The sequence below is a fragment of the Argentina silus genome (assembly GCF_951799395.1).
Source record: "Argentina silus genome assembly, chromosome: 19".
NCBI lineage: Eukaryota > Metazoa > Chordata > Actinopteri > Argentiniformes > Argentinidae > Argentina > Argentina silus.
Window position 1 is genome coordinate 16008327 of NC_139673.1, and position 17312 is coordinate 16025638.

At 48.4% G+C, this 17312-nt stretch overlaps 2 protein-coding genes across 3 annotated transcripts in view; one reads left to right on the forward strand and one right to left on the reverse strand.

The window, feature by feature from the left end:
• tp53bp1 (tumor protein p53 binding protein, 1) overlaps positions 1–6688 on the forward strand; it is a 14221-nt gene extending 7533 nt beyond the window's left edge. The window contains exons 16-28 of the mRNA XM_083691268.1: positions 4–364; positions 528–596; positions 697–849; positions 1121–1341; positions 1949–2104; positions 2594–2985; positions 3161–3355; positions 3509–3688; positions 4797–4985; positions 5280–5374; positions 5501–5697; positions 5992–6128; positions 6361–6688. Coding sequence (XP_083547394.1) covers positions 4–364; positions 528–596; positions 697–849; positions 1121–1341; positions 1949–2104; positions 2594–2985; positions 3161–3355; positions 3509–3688; positions 4797–4985; positions 5280–5374; positions 5501–5697; positions 5992–6128; positions 6361–6551 — 2536 coding nt within the window. The 3' untranslated portion in view covers positions 6552–6688. The remainder of the gene's footprint in view (positions 1–3; positions 365–527; positions 597–696; positions 850–1120; positions 1342–1948; positions 2105–2593; positions 2986–3160; positions 3356–3508; positions 3689–4796; positions 4986–5279; positions 5375–5500; positions 5698–5991; positions 6129–6360) is intronic.
• tubgcp4 (tubulin gamma complex component 4) lies at positions 6689–17218 on the reverse strand. Of its 2 annotated transcripts, none has more exons than XM_083691558.1 (18): positions 17067–17218; positions 16568–16696; positions 16180–16302; positions 15402–15455; positions 15249–15305; positions 14892–14971; positions 14422–14623; positions 14052–14217; positions 13579–13703; positions 13404–13454; positions 13206–13311; positions 12785–12892; positions 12434–12578; positions 8541–8718; positions 8074–8208; positions 7824–7940; positions 7439–7578; positions 6689–7004 (listed from the first exon to the last, which is right to left on the reverse strand). In XM_083691558.1, exons 1-18 carry the CDS (start codon positions 17142–17144, stop codon positions 6992–6994), a joined length of 2007 nt encoding a protein of 668 aa, XP_083547684.1. In that variant the 5' UTR covers positions 17145–17218; the 3' UTR covers positions 6689–6991. The 2 variants fall into 2 exon arrangements, with proteins under 2 accessions (XP_083547684.1, XP_083547683.1); XM_083691557.1 differs by having other exon boundaries at positions 16180–16344.
• Between the last annotated feature and the right edge of the window lie 94 nt (positions 17219–17312).

Here is a 17312-nt window from a genome sequence, read left to right on the forward strand (position 1 = left end):
CAGCACGCCCCCACAAGGGAGGAACTCCCAACGACCCTCCCTCTCCTCCCCCTCCCTGGGATGTCATAGCCTCCCCAACAGCCAATCAAAGCCCTCCCCCAGCCCCCTCCAGGAAGTGATGGGGACGCCGCCATCGGAGGCCAGACGTCCGAGCGCGCGAGAGAAGGGGCCTCTGGTTGAACCGTCCACCCCAGGCCGTGCAGAGCAGCCTAGCCCACAGCCAGGCACCTCGGCTGGGGAGAGGGAGCAGTCTGGGGCTCCTGAGCCGTCCACCCCAACCAGGGCTGCCATCAGACAGAAGGCTGTGTCCCAGCAGACCAGCTTCGACAGCAACCCCATCATCACCTCCAGTCCTTCCAGCAAGGTTAGGACCACAGGGGGACGAGGCTATGCTTGCCTATTGATATTATCGAGACTTTCAGTTGCTTACCACTTCAGTCACTTTTTGGATTTATTTATCTTTAATTAGGGGTCACTTTGTCACTCAGACACCTTGTTTACTCCAATCTCTCTCTCTCTGTCTCTAGCTCCGTCAGAGGGCTGTCTCTCAACAGACCAGTTTTGAGGCCAGTGGTCCCCACTCCCCACCAGCCAGGGTAAGAACCCAACCACTCTCATCTCTCTGCTCGGTTCTGAAAGAGCACTGAGAATAACACCTGGCCCATGAATAACATTCCCTCCCCCTTTGGGTGATAGGGTGAGCCAGAGACGCCCCCTTCGAGGGCAACTGCTGGCCCCGCCCATCGCAGACATGTGCGGACCATCCAGGAAGTGCGGACCACCATCACGCGCATCATAACGGACGTGTACTACGAGGACGGGAGAGAGGTCGATCGCAAGGTGTCTGAGGTGAGGACCAATCAGAGCTGTCTTCTGATATGGAGGTCATGAGCTAATAAGCTAATAAAAATAAAAGATTAACTATTTTAGATTGTAATGTTTTAAAGGGCAAAATCTCACTTTTAGTCACAGCACTAGATGTACTGTCCTCTAATTGTTTTAAAGCTTCCTCCCAAGTCCTGCTGTTTTTTTTATTGACTCTCATTGTGTGTGTGAGCCTGTGTGTGCCTGTGTGTGTCTAATGCTTGTGTGTGTGTATGTGTGTCCGTCTGTCCCTCAGGAGTCGGAGGAGCCGGTGGTGGACAGCCGCGTGGTGGACAGCGACATCTCTCCGTGTCGTACTGGCAGCTCCATGACCTCCGGTGACCTGGGTGACGTCAGCTCTCTGTCCTCCAAGGCCTCCAGCCTGCAGCACAGCTCCGGGGGCACCAGCACCGGCATCGGCCCTGTCAGGAGACCTGACTTCATCATGCCCCCCAGCCGAGGGGCCAAGTCAGCCAGGTACACTACCACCTCCACACCTTTGCCCCCCATCTCCCTGGCTAGCTGACAGAGCTGGGGGTCTATTCTATTAAGATCCCTGGCAGTTGAGTTGAAATGGCGAGGAGAGAGCTGTTGGAGATGGAGTTTTAGACTGCATGTATAGCTGAATTGACAGGAGGTTAGATGGAATTAACTTTATCCTGCTGTTAACACTCTCTCTTATGACGCCCCTCTCTAACCTCTTAACTTAATGTCTATGTTCTTCACTGGTTCCTGAATGCATACCTGTCAACACACAGAAACATATACAGTTATCCCAAGAAATTCATAAGACAAAGTAAATAAGGGGTCAGTATCCTTTGTGGCCTTTGAGCTGTTCTCTGAAATGTTGACAGATATGCATCAGCAGTCTTCTCATTTCTTCTCTGTCTGACAACTCTTCCCCCCCTCCCCTCCCAAACAATCTCCTAACTCAACACGTGCATGGGTATGATCATTACTAAGATGCCCCCTCTCCCTGTTGACAACTCTGCGGTACACTGCGGTGGGGGTTTGGGGGGGGGGGGGGGGCCTTCATCCCCTGATCCCTCCCTGTTCCGTGCCTCCCCTCTGTGTGTGTCTGCAGCCCCAGGCGGGGGAGTGGGCAGCAGCAGAGGGGACACAGGGCTCAGACGGCAGGGTCAGAGTTCATAGAGGACAGAGGGTCCCGGGCCGTCACCCCACTGACCCCCCGAGGACGGGCCAGGAGGGGCAGACCTCCGTCCCGATCACCCCTGACCAGGTGAGCCCTCCCGGGGGACACCGCTGGAGCTGTGGCTGGGCAGGTCTTAGTTATGGAGGTTCAGTAAAGGCAATCACCTCACGTGGCCAGCAGTAGTTTGTAGTTTTACAACAACCAACTCCCCAATCCCACACCCCCACTGCTAACACTTTCCTTTTATAATCCTTTCAACTTTTAGACAATAGTGTTTGCACTTAACACTGGTCTCTAAAGGGTCTTTGGCTGCAGACACAGTCACATTTTCTGTTTTCCATCCTTTTTCTCTCTAGTTTATACTGTAGGTTGCCAGAGAAATAAGTGCTTAGTGTAATATCACTGACTGCATTGACAACGACCATTGTAGGTAGAAATATATATTCATATTCCACAGGATAAGTGATGCGTATCTATTCGATACATTTAATTTCTATCTGCAACATATTGAGTATGTCACCGTGGTGGTCTCCGCCCCAGTAACATGCTCCCACCCCCTCCTGGTCACTCTCCCAGGGGCGGAGGTGCCATGCAGCGGGTCAACGCTCGCGGACAGCCCCTGTATTCCTCCGAGGACGAGCCCTACACCCGCGTGATGCCCCCCCGCGTCCCAGACAGCCCCGCGGGCCCTGGGGTCCCCAGCCGCTCGGACTCCCTCACCACCTCCCCCGAGGAGGGCAGCCAGGCCGGGAGCAGCTTCGTGGGGCTGAGGGTGGTGGCCAAGTGGTCGTCCAACGGCTACTTCTACTCTGGCTGCATCAAGAAGGACTCTGGGGAAGGCAGGTTCCGGCTGCTGTTCGACGACAGCTACGAGTGTGAGGTCTCTGGGAAGGACATCCTGCTGTGTGACCCCATCCCCATGGAGACGGAGGTCACCGCCCTGCTGGAGGACGAGTACTTCAGCACAGGTGAGGAAGAGGAGAGGAGAGGAAGGCGGGGACACAGTTTAATTGTGGTGGCCATCTCCTGCCATGCTAACTGCTGTCCTCTGGGTGTCTGTATTAGCGATGTGTGTTTTCATGGAAAAGTGCCATAGGGTCATAAGACCATGCTAATTTCTCTTGTGTGTGTCTGTGTTTGCAGGTATAGTGAAAGGCCATAAGACGGAGGGCCAGCAGCTGTTCTACAGTGTGGAGAGGGAGGGTCAGGAGAAGCAGTGGTACAGCAGGAGCTCCGTCATCCTGTCTATGGAGCAGAGCAACAAGCTCCGGGAGCAGTTCGGCCTGGGCCCCTACGAACCCTCCACACCCCTGGCCAAGGCCTCCGACATCAGCCTGGGTAAGACTGCCATACCCAGACCCTCTTTACACCACAGCAATGAATACGTCATGCACCGTTGACAATGTTATATAATGTTAATTATAGTTAATTAGGAGTAATTGAGGAGTGACCATGTAAATAAACATTTCAACCTCTTAACGCTGTCTCTAGATAACTTGGTGGAGGGGAAGAGGAGGCGCAGGGGCAACACAGGGGGCCAGGAGACCCCCAACCGCAGCTCGGCTGACAGCCACCGGACCCCCGGCCCTTCTGGGAAGAGGAAGCTGATCAGCTCCACAGAGGAGGAGAGAACCCCTGCCAAGAGAGGCCGCAGAGGGGGGTCCAGAGCCGGTATGAAGACCTGGTCAACCAACTTATCCTAACCCAACGCCTGAACCCCAAACCAACCCTTATCCTAACCCAAAGCCCTAAACCCTTAACCAGACCCCGCAGCCTCAACCCTAATCGTACCCCATACAGCCCAGCCTCACCCTAGCCTGACCCTGAACACCATACAGCCCAGCCTCACCCTAGCCTGACCCTGAACACCGTACAGCCCAGCCTCACCCTAGCCTGACCCTGAACACCATACAGCCCCCCAGAGCTGTGGACCGAGCTCTCAATGATGCCTTGGATAGATACAGGATTTTAATACATTCTACAAATTAATTTATATGTAAATCACCATAGATTGGTGTATCTTTTTAATAGTATTTTCGTCAATGTTGATAGTTTTTAATAATGATTTTATCTAAATGTAATCATGAACTACAGGGGTTTAATTTAAAGTATTTTCTCTTCGTTAACAAAAGTGTGATGGAATTCTTATCTTAGTACTTTTTTTTTTATGAACAGCAGTAATAGGATTTTATCTTGCTTTATGCAAAGAGGCATTGTATATTGGAATTGTATATTTACAGAATTGTTATAGTATTGACTAAGACTGTGTGGGAGGACAAGCTCTCCATATTACTAAAATACTAATCACTGTAACGCCTGAGGGATTGAGACCCACAAAGGCCTGTTTGCCCTCCATGTTGTCCTCATGTCCATGCTGTGCTGCTGTCCTCGTCCTCTACCTAGGTTGACTTGGTAGGTGAATCACTACTAATGGACTATTGGCTGGTGTTGGTCAAAATGTGGAGATGGGGAAGGTGTATATTTCATACTCTGCACGGGTGTATTTGCTTAGAAATACCGTCTTTCCAATGTCTGTCTTCCTATTAAGCTGTTCAATGATGGTTTTGAATCACGGTGGACTTCTCATGAACGGAATGTCCACCTACCACTCATTCTTTACTGGTTTCTAGAGCAGAACCTTCATTTTGTTCATGGTACTGTTTCCCCTGCTCTGTTCCTTTCAAATGTTTTAAAGCCATTTGCTTTATAACCCTATCCTATATTAGCTCCCTGCTTTACAGGCTGTTCTGACTGCCTGTCTGCGTCCCCGTCCCCGTAGGTCAGCGTGTGGGAGTGTGTAACATGTCTGGCAGCGGTACGGACCTCCCCCGTGACCCCAGCAATCTGGTGGAGACCCACGGCCCGCTGCCCCAGAGTGCATCTCTCTTCATGGGCTTCGCCTTCATGCTGACCGCGTCATCGGAGGACGACCGTCAGACCAACCAGCCAATGGCTGATGGAGAGGAGGGTGAGTTGAGGCGTCATGTGATCCCGGTGACACAATGTCAAAAGACAGGGGCCCCCAAACTCTTTTTGTTTCGCGGGCCCTAATTAACATCAATAATTTCCTTTGTCCCCAACAACTTGATTGTGGGCTGTCATAAATAACAATGACATCCAAGTGTATTCTAATCGCCTAAAAGATGCTCTAATGGGTTGGATATGACCCATATCACTGCAATAGGCTGCAGTAGGCTACAGGTGCAATACACAGACTATTTGCTTTATGATTGTATGGTAACAATAACCTTCTCTCCGTTAGAGTACGTGCAGACAGCCCCGTATAACAAATGCTACACTGAGACTCAGCTGGAGGCAGGGGGAGCATTCATCCTCCATGACTTCAACGAGGAACAGGTGAGAACACTGTGTAACAACAACGTGTTATAACATTTCTCCCTAACAGTGATGTCACCTCCTCTGGGACCTGTTTTCACCCTCTCACCCCCCCCCCCCCCTTTCTGTGATCGGCTTCCTTTGTAGTGCAAGGCAGCCTATCAGAGCCTGCTGATCGCTGACCAGCATTGCCGAACCAGGAAGTACCTGCTGTGTGTGGCCAGCGGCGTGCCGTGTGTGTCTCACATCTGGGTGAGAGACTGTTGCCATGAAAACAAGCTGCTGAACTACAGGAGCTACCTGCTGCCTGCTGGCATGGGCCCCGACAACAAGATCATGGAATGGTGAGGAGACGAGGCCCGGCTCGCTGCCTCACGTCCTGAACAGGGGAGGCAGAAATGGGAGGACGTAGGCTCATTGTAACGCATTGGAATGAGATGTGTGTTTGATACCATTATGTTCATTACAATTAACCCATCCTCCGATTTCTACCACCACCGATCTGTGTAGTGTAGGACGTTAAGAATGCGAGAGCATGTTAATAGCTTAATTAGCATGTGTGTTCCTTAGGGTTGCTAGGAAATGGCACAGTGAGAATATGATGCTAATGTGTTGTTTTGTTTGTCTTTTTTGATCAGGCATCCCCGCTGCAGCCCGTTCAAGGCCCTGCGGGTCCTGTTGGTGTTGGAGGAGCCTGTGGAGCTGTGGTCCGAGCTGCTGACCTTGAGTGGAGCGGCCTCTGTGAGACAGCACCAAGCAGACAAGGACAGCTCTGGTAGGTCCAGTGACCAGTGGAGGCTGATAGAGGTAGAAATTGGAAGATGGGCTCATTGCAATGCATGGAATGAGGAATGGTATCAAACGCCATTTCCCATTCCATTCATTACAGTGAGCCTGTCCTCCGATTTCTACCTCCACCAGCCTCCCCTGCCATTGACATAAGATCATGAAAGCTATAGCAGAATGTATGCGTTATTGTAATGTGGTGTTTGTGTGACAATCCACAGACATTCCCGAGGGCAAGTTTGATGTGGTGGTCACCGACCACACCTGTCCGCCATTGGTCCTGAAGAGTGTGACATCACAGGAAGTTCCGCTGGTGTCACCTGAGTGGCTGATCCAGAGTCTGATCTGTGGGGAGCGCCTGGAATACCATAGCAACCCCCAATATCGCCATGACTACTTGTCCTCATCTTAATCCAACTCCTCTCACACACACACACCTTCAACCATGTTAAATGTCCTGTATCCGTTTTATTGCATGCCTCTGTTGTATATAGTTTTAACCTGTCTGTTTTTATGGAATAATAAACTGTGACAATGGTTTTATTTTAATGGTGTTTTTATTTGTCTGCTTTTGCATACCGGATATAAAAAGGCACAAACCAACACAAATGATAGTTCACAATATTTACAATTTACACAAGGGACAGTAATCATATCGATTGATTGAAAGACAAATGGTTGAGATTCTATGGGCACAGGGGAAAGTGGAGTATTTGTCATCTACAGGGGAGCAATGACGTTTTGTTAAACTAAAGGACAGCATGAAGTTTATGCAATATTTTGTCCAATCCTCCAGGTCTGCCATCCAACTTGGGTCGGGTCTGGGATGCATGCCCCATATCTCACTTCCTCTCACAATCCAAAACTGCCAATGAAAGCAGACCGGTTCAGTGTGAAGTGCAGCAAGGATTACGGTACTCAACTTTGGCAGCATCTTAACAGTGTTCGAGGCCTTGCTGAATACTTTAAATGCATCCTTCCTAAAAAAAAATCACTAATCTGACATGACAGTTGATGGAAGCAATGCAATGAAAAGCTTGCTTTGACCAGTCCAATCATGTAAGGTCAGGGATATCCTCGAGGGAGGGAGGAAGGATGCATTTTGAAAGTATTGGAACAGGACCCTAGACTAGTTTCAAGTTGATTTAGTTTTAAAGTGAATTATCACCAGGTTCTCAACACTATACATCATATAAAAACAAAACACTTTACATAAATAAAAGTATATACATGGGGTACACAGCAATTTCGACATGGGGAATGGTAGTAGGGAGGAGGGGAGTACAGGTGTCCTCCTACCTGCCCAGGGTGCCTCCTGACTGGGTGTAGTACTTGTTGTAGTCCAGCCTGAGGAGGAGCTGGGCCAGGTCAGAGTTGATCTGGTGGTTACGCACACTCGACAGGATCTTGAAGAGCAGGAAGGACTGGCGACTGAAGCCCTGGAATGACAGTACATTATGTGCGTTGAATCCCCCTGTTTAAACGAGACGTGCAGACCAGTGGAAGTGGAAATCGGAGGACGGGCTCATTGTAATGCATGGAACGGAATAAGGAATGGTACCATTCCGTTCCAAGCATTACAATGAGCCTGTCTTCCGATTTCTGCCTCTACCAGCCTCCCTTGATGTAGACGCAATACATTACCATTGTGGGGGGCTACTCTACAAAAGATATAGCGCCTCACCTTGACCAGGATATCTAGTTGGGCTGTCCCCCTCTCGTCCAGCAGAGACACGTTCTGACTGACCAGTGAGCAGAAGTTATGGCACAGCTCTAGGATCTCATTCAAACAGTGGAACACCTGAAGTATGGGTTGGAGGGGAAAGGTTCAGAAACATTGAAAACATTGCGACACAAAGGTCTTGCTTATATAAAGTTGTATATCGTTATATATTGTATTCATCTGAAATGTTTTATCCGAGGTGCTTAGTTACAGGTTTTAGTAGGATGAACGACTGGGCCAGCAGGTTGCTAAGGAAGTGGTCATGGGCCAGCCGTATGCTTTCGAAATCCCTGGTGGAGTTGATCTGCTGCAGCAGCTGAGAGAACTGAGACTCCAGCACATCCACCTAGGACAGCAGACAGACACGTCAGACATATCACACAAACACATGAAGTGACCGGGCAGATCTGTCAGTCTCTCTTTAAATGCATATACGCTGAATTAAGCACCTTCTGTCTTTACATAAGACAATTAAATAAAGAAAGCCTGTTCATTGTTCAGTACATTCATAGCATCAAGATTTAATGGATGCGCTTTTGCATATCAGCTTATTTTATTGTCTTATTATTACTTTGCTGCACTGTTGAGGAGATAGCTTGCCCAAAGCATTTCACTGCCCCGCCTACGGCTGTATTCTGTGTATATGACGAATAAACGTTGATTTGATTTGGACATTACCTGTAGGTAGTACTGCAGGTTGTCCACCAGGAAAGCCATGTGGTTGCGCAGCCTCGACTTGACGGCATCCGTCTGGTTTGTTTTGAGATGTTTCCTCTGCATCTGGAGGGCCCAGCAGTGCTGCAGCTCCGACTGCACCCGACGCACACTCACCAGGTACCGGAATATCACATTATACCTGGGAAAACAGGAAGCATTGCAAATAAATGTTGAAACACAAACACACAAAATGTTTGATAGATTTTGTAATGGATACGTTTTGTTTTGGGTTTTAAAGTGCATTTTCATCAAGGTCTCTGCATACTGTACATCATATACAAACCAAACCTGAACAAAACACATAATCGACGATATACCCGAGATTACCAAAACAGCGGGTCCAGCTAACTCCGCTACACCGACCGGAAGAGGCCCCAGACCGGCTCGGAAACGAAAACACAGGCGAGGGAGCCGAGGTGGGCTGAGAGCTAGGCTAAAGCTAACTCCACACCGACTCTCACTACCTAGCCTTTTCCTTGCAAATGTTCGTTCCCTGGCAAACAAGATGGATGAACTGCGGCTGCGGATCATCACCCACAAATGGATTAAGGAATGTAACGTCATGGTTTTCACTGAAACCTGGCTCAACAGCGAGGTTCCCGACAATGCTATCGAGATAGCAGGGCGCTACGTTCTCCGAGCAGACAGAACAGCAGGCGACTCCGGTAAGACCAGAGGTGGAGGTTTGTGCATTTATGTAAACAAGACGTGGTGCACGGACACTACCATCACCGAGAGTCACTGCTCAGCTAACCTGGAGTTTCTCATGGTTAAGTGTAGACCTTTCTATCTGCCCAGAGAGTTCACGTCAACTGTTATCACGGCAGCCTATGTCCCCCCGGATGCTAATGCTAAGATTGCTATGAAAGAACTGCATGCTGCCATTAGCAAACAACAGACTCTGCATCCCGAGGCAGCCTTCATTGTCGCGGGTGACTTCAATCACTCCAACTTAAAGACTGTACTGCCCAAATTCCACCGAAATGTCTCATGCCCCACCAGAGGAGACAGGACATTGGACCAAGTATACACCAGCATGGCTGATGCGTACAAAGCCGTTCCCCTCCCCCACCTAGGTCAATCAGACCACCTCTCATTGTTCCTACTGCCCAAGTACTCAGCACTCATCAAACGAGTGAAACCTACAGTGAGGACAGTCAAGGTCTGGCCAGAGGGAGCGGACTCAGCGCTCCAGCAGCGTTTTGGAAACACTGACTGGGGTGTGTTTGCCACTCAGGCCACCCATGACTCCCACACGGACATTGATTCATATGCCTCCTCTGTTTTGGATTACATCAATTCTAACATCAACAGTGTCACCACACTCAAGCGGATCACCACTTTCCCTAATCAGAAGCCATGGATGAACAGTGAGGTCCGACTCCTGCTGAAGGCACGCAACATTGCCTTCAGATCAGGGGATGCTCGGGCCTATAGCTCATCCAGGGCTAATCTGCAGAGGGGCATCAAAAAGGCCAAGCACAACCACAAGCTGAGGATAGAGGATCACTTCAGGAACAACTCTGACCCCCGACGCATGTGGCAGGGCATCCAGGCCATCACAGACTATAAACCAACTAACACCTCACCCCTCTCCGTTGACGCCTCCCTCCCTGATGAGCTGAACCACTTCTATGACCGCTTTGACAGGGACAACAAGGAGGTGGCCATCAAGGCTGTGCTCCCTGCGGATCACCAGCCCCTCACTCTATCTCCCACCGACGTGGGTGCGGCACTGAGCAGGATTAACGCACGCAAGGCTGCTGGTCCTGATGGGATCCCCGGACGCGTCCTCAGGGCCTGCGCTGTGCAGCTGACTAAGGTTTGGACTGACATATTCAAACTGTCCCCGCGTGCTTCAAGACCACCTCCATCGTGCCGGTGCCAAAACACTCCACTGCAACGAGCTTAAATGACTTCCGACCAGTGGCACTCACGCCCATCATCATGAAGTGCTTCGAGAGGCTGGTCTTAGCTCAACTCAAGACCTGCCTACCACCCACACTGGACCCCTTTCAATTCGCCTACCGGCAGAACAGGAGTACAGAGGATGCCATTTCAACGGCACTTCACTCCGCCCTGTCCCACCTCGACAAGACTAACTCTTATGTGAGAATGCTGTTTATTGACTTCAGTTCAGCATTCAACACCATCATCCCCTCCAAACTGATCTCCAAACTCAGGCAACTGGGCATCAACCCATCCCTCTGCAACTGGATTCTAGACTTCCTAACCAACAGGCCGCAGTCTGTTAGGCTTCACAACCACACCTCCTCAACCCTCACCCTGAACACCGGCGTTCCACAAGGCTGTGTGCTGAGCCCCCTCCTTTACTCCCTCTTCACCTACGACTGCACACCTGTACATGGCTCAAACACCATTGTTAAGTTTGCAGACGACACAACGGTGATTGGTCTCATCAGCAACAACGATGAGTGGGCCTACAGGGAGGAGGTCCAGCACCTAACAGTGTGGTGCAACGAAAATAACCTGACTCTCAACACCAGGAAGACCAAAGAGCTCATTGTGGACTTCAGGAAGTCTAAAGCTGGCGCACACACCCCCATCCTCATCAACGGGACTGAGGTGGAGCGAGTCACCAGCTTCAAGTTTCTGGGTGTCCACATCTCTGAGGACCTCTCCTGGACCCTCAACACCTCCACCCTGATAAAGAAGGCTCACCAGCGTCTCTTCTTCCTGAGGAGACTAAAGAAGGTCCATCTATCTCCTCAGATCCTGGTGAACTTCTACCGCTGCACCATCGAGAGTATCCTTACCCACTGTGTCACAGTATGGTATGGCAACTGCTCGGCATCTGACCGGAAAGCACTGCAGAGGGTGGTGAAAACTGCCCAACGCATCACCGGTTCCTCACTCCCCTCCATCGAAGCTGTCCAGGGCAAACGATGCTTGCGTAAGGCACGCAGCATCGTCAAAGACATTTCTCACCCCAACCACAGACTTTTCACCCCACTCCCCTCCGGGAGGCGCTACAGGTCTCTCCGCACCCGAACCAGCAGGTTCAGAGGCAGCTTCTTCCCTGCAGCTGTCACCCTACTGAACTCCAACACTGCACCTACCTGACCTACCTGACAACCTACTACCCCTGCAACCCCCCCCCCCCCCCCCCCCCCCGGACAATTGCACTATCACTCCCCTCCCCTGCTCTTACTCAATACCACTGCTCTTCTGTACATATCTGTCCATACTGTACATACCTGTTTATACTGTTCATTGTTCATACGGCATTCCATATTTATATTTATTCTGCTACCTACCTCATGTTCCTGTTAATACATATATATACTGCTAGACTGCATTACCTATACAGTTCATATGCTGCTACACTGCTCATACTGTAACTTATTTACTCTGCTATAATGCTAATGCTACTCATATACTGCTTACACTGCACTACTTATATTATACTGCACTACTTACTGCTCATATATTGCACTACCTGTAAATACTGTTCATTGCACTTTCTGCTATTTTGCACTTCTGGTTAGACGCTAACTGCATTTCGTTGTCTCTGTACTTGCACAATGACAATAAAGTTGAATCTAATCTAATCTAATCTAATCTAACAAATAAAAGCATATGGGTAGGATACACAATAATCTTGACATGGGGAATGGGGGAAGGCAGTAGGGAGGGGGAGATGGTAAGGGCAACCATATGCAGCTCTAAAAAAGGTGGGTCTTGAGGTGAGCCTTAAAAGTGGTGACTGCCGCTGACCTCCTAACAAGGGCAGGCAGGCTATTCCAAAGGCTATTCTTTTTCGATAAGAGAAAAAGCCCAGCCTCCAGCTGTTGATAACTAGGAAATAAGACAAAATCACAACAAACACTCACTTCTCTAGAACTGCGGGAGTGAAGAGGATGTGCAGGGGCCACTGGACCTTGTAGGCCAAGCCCAGAGCCGCCCAGCCCGTGGGGGGCACTTCTCTGGGAGAGGTCTCCTGTGGAGGGGTGGCTCCTTCTCTGGTCCCGGTGGCATCTGGGAAAAAAACCAACTATAACATTGGCCACAAGTGGGCACACAACTACATCTCAAATTCACTTCAGAGGCTTCCTCCACACGCCTTCCTTCCCAGGTGAATAGAAATTCCCTAGTGCACATACAACATTTTATGTCTTCCCTCCTCAAAATAAGGCCTTATTGAGATGGGGGTTTCCATTGAAAATCACAAGTGGGAATCAAACCTTTGCTCTCTTTCCCCTGGTAGTCGATGGTGAGGTGCAGGAGAGGTAGGAGGTTGTCGTCATCCAATAACACCTTGTGGGCGGCCTGCTGAAAGGCCACGTTCACGTCTGTGGTATGGGGAAGAGAAAACAGTCATGAGCACATTTCTGAAGAAATAAAGTACTTCAATGAGAATAGTACTCCAGGGGAGGCGAGTGGAGGTAGAAATCAGAGGAAGGGCTTATTGTAATGCATGGAATGAGGAATGGTATCAAACACGTGTGTGCAGTTTTACGTATTAAACTGGATATCCAGGAGTAGCTTAGTATAAACATGATCCTCGATCTGTATCAGGGGAGGCTGGTGGATGTAGAAATCAGAGGACGGGCTCATTGTAATGACTGGAATAAGCAATGGTAACAAACTCTGATTTGTATGTACCATGCTCAGTGACAGCAGTAGGTGGGGTCTTCAGCATGTGCTGGGCGTGGTCAATAAACACCTGGTACAGCTCGCCACGACCCAACAGGTAGAAGTCCTTGATGATCTGAGAGAGACAAAATCAAAAGAGGTATGAATCCTACAGTCTCCCAACCACTCTAAACCGTACAGGCTCAGCTGGTCTTCTCAAATACAAACCTTGAGTTGTCCCAGTAGGTCTGCTTCCTCCACCATCAATGTCCACAGGTGCTGCATGTCGACAGACACATTGATCAGTGGAAATGTTCTGTCTCATCATGTTAATCCTATGCAGGTATTCAGACGACACAAAGACAAACGTATCTTTGTAACCATATTATCCTGCGCCACCCACCTCTGCTACTGTGCTGCGGATGCTGTCGATCAGGTTCTCAAAGTCGACGAGGCTGAAGAGAGGCTGCTGTTTGAGTCTGTGCAGCTCTGCAGCAAACAAGTCCTCCTGGTTCTTCAGTATAGAGCCTGGAGGACCGCCGGACAAACAAAGGAGAGAGAGAGAATGGAATGATAGAAAGCACATTTTAATTTTGTTTATAAAAAAATCTAACTTTATTTATAGAGCACATTTCATACACGGATGCAACACAATGCACTAGAGGATAATATGCATAACAGTCATGGGAGTTTAAAACAGTAAAAGCAGAGGACATATGAGGACTGTATGGATTAATGCAAATATAAAACATTTAAAAAAAGGATGAGCTAAAAGAACTGAATGACTAAAAGACTAAAATCACCCTAACTAAGAGCAAGGCTAAAATATATATATATATCATGTCAAATGTAAATGTCAAATGTCTCGACTCTCACCAGCTCTGGATGGGCTGTGGTTGTGATTCTCAAACATCTGGACGGACTCTCCCACAAACAGGATCTTCTCTGCCACTCGGATGGGGATGTAGGAGGGGAGCATCTCAGTGCGCAGAGAGAACTGCTGCAACGACGGAGCCAGCATGTTCTCCTCCTCGATCAGCCTCTACACCGTCAGGAACACACAAAACACATCAGGAACCAGATCAGATCTGAATCCTGAACCTGTGCCAAGGGAGGCTAGCGGAGGTACAAATCGGGAGGATGGGCTAATTGAAATGCGTGGAATGGAATGAGGAATGGCATCAAACACGTGCATAAGGACAACACAATCTAACCTGGCATCTCTGGTTGGAGCAGGAACACTCACCAGGTCTTGTAGTTCCCTGAGCTGTTTACCGCTCAGCCCTCCGATCCCCAGGTCCTCCTCCTCCTCCTCCTGGTTGGCGGCTGCCCCCCCTGCGCTGGGCCCCTGCTTCACGTAGAACTCTTCACTCTGATCCAGCAGAAGGCCGTGCAGCATCCACGCTGCCAGCTGCTTGTACATCACCCCATGACACACAGCCAGGATCCTGCACAGGAGACACATAACACCAGATATTGGTATATTGTGTGTGTGTGTGTGTGTGTGTGTGTGTGTGTGTGTGTGGATGGATGGATGGATGGGTGTGTGTGTGTGTGGGGGTGTGTGTGTCATAAAACCGTGTAAGCAAAATGACTCGAGAGGCCTGAGAAAAGTTAACACAACTGCTTAAAAATAACAACGGACAAAGTTTTAAGAAGAGCATGTATGCATGACTAACTATACGGAGTTCACCTTTCTCTGAAGAGGTAACTTACTTCTCTAGGGCCATGCGGACAGGGGGCAGCCCCCCACAGCTGTGTTTGTACACCGTCTCCAGGATCTGACAGCCATGGATCTAATGAGGACAGGGAAGACTCGACCTCATTTCCTCTGGTAACGCTAATTCACTCACCCCCGTCACCCAGCGTTCCCTCTACGCTGTGACAACGTTGTGTCCCACGACAGAAAACTTAAAATAAGTGGTCTCCAAATGTGTGGAACACACATCAAAACGCAATGGTTGTCTTGCGCAATGGGAGAAGGGCTGTCTTCGTTAATTTTCTCTCTTTCTCACTCTTCTTTAATGTGATTTTGTGCAACACTCGCCATATATCAAAGGGAAAATGTCTTACCTTCTGGGATTTGATTGTCTCCACGACCACCACAACAGAGGGAAACAGCAGCTGAAACTAAAGTAGAAAGACAGCTCAACAACTCTGAGAGACGGTTATTATGACTGTAAGACAATGATAATATGATAGTTATTCCACTGTCGCTTCCATTACCTGGTCCAGCATATAATTCACATGAGATATTGACAGGTGTGGATCACCAAGAAACTGCAATAAAGAGTACAACAGATAGTTTGCATATTATTAATGAGTCATGCAATATTATGCATGATACAGTACATGCAGGTAAAGCATCAGCTAAGCTACATGGCATATTTTATATATATATATATATATACACACACACACACACTCACCGAACACTTTATTAGGAACACTATACTAATACTGGGTAGAAACAGCCTCAATTCTTCATGGCATGGATTCCAAAAGATGTTGGAAACATTCCTTTGAGATTCTGGTCCATGATGACATGACTGCATCATGCAATTCCTGGAGATTTTTCAGGTGCACTTTCAAGCTGTGAATCTCCCATTCTACCACATCCCAAAGGTGTTCTATTGGATTCAGATCCAGTGACTGGGAAGGCCACTGAAGAATACTGAACTCATTGTCATTTTCTTGAAACCAGTTTGAGACAACTTTTGCTTTGGGACATGGTGCATTATCATGCTGGAAGTAGCTATTAGAAGATGGGTAAATTGTGGCCATGAAGAGATGCACATGGTCAGCAACAATACTCAAATAGGCTGTGGCATTCAAGCGATGATTGATTGGTATTAACGGGCCCAAAGTGTGCCAAGAAAACATTCCCCACACCATTACACCACCTCCACCATGAGAAGGTGTGCAGGTGTTCCTAATAAAGTGTTCGGTGAGTGATATATATATATATATATATATATCACCTTTACAGTATGACATTCCCTACCTCTTGTTCGAGATCCAACAGAGCCTGTCTATAGGGCTGCAGCATGGAGTCCAGCCCAGTGCAGAAAGCCCGCAGGTAAATCCCGTTAAGTCCAGCCTGGTTTGGCTGACTGCAATGGTGCTCCTGTGGGGACCAGTTAGTAATCTTTGACAAGAGTACCTCTGGCTACAATACGCATATACAAACTTAATATTTAAGAAAACACTATAGTCTTGGTTACGAAAAACGATTTGGCTAAGAAGCCTTTAGCCTCCAAAAAGGAACCTAAACCAATTGGTCAAACAGGATTACAAAATATAAACCAATCTTAAACCAGGGTAGCCTTAACATATGCTTTTGAATCATCATTTCAAAGCTTTTTCATGCAGCATCTGGGTGTTGAACTTACTTGCTGGTGGACATGGCCAGTGTGCTGCTCAATGAACTCTGTGAATCGGATGTAGTCAGATCCCAGTTTGCAGAGACGGTTGAGGACACTGGTTTCACTGGGATGGAGAAAGGGCATGTCCTGGGACACCTGTAGGAGAATCAGAGGTTTAGTAACACAAGCATTGTATGTACTAGCCATTCCTAACTCAATTCCATGCTTTACAATAAGCCTGTCCTCCGATTTGTACCTCCACTGGTACTAACCTACACCTAAAGGCATTCTTGGTTGCTGTCTAGACAGCTATAGCTACTACGGGCCTTATAGGTAAGCTATAGCCTAGCATAGAATATGATCGCCAGTGGAGTTGTATCCGTATCAGCTAAAAAAGCAAGCTAGAATTCTGCAATGTGTAGCCTAGGTTAGTGGCTAGTTTGCTCCCTCCTGCTGGCTGTCACCCACCACCATACAATCTTTGCAGAATTATGAGTGTTACTATACGAGCTACTTCTTGTTTTACCTGTAGACCTGTTCGTTTGTTCCACGTGAATATTGTACCATGATATCCGCTTAACGCCATTAATAGCTCGTGGATCATTTTAATTCACTTAATATTGGCGATCAAGTGGATTTTGACTATTCACAACAACCACCGCCGATTCTACCGCCGCAATTCGATGACGTTTCACTATTGACGGAACTAAGTAAACATGGGAATTGTAGTCTTTCTTCAGTTAACCGATAAGAAAATAATAATGAGCTCGTT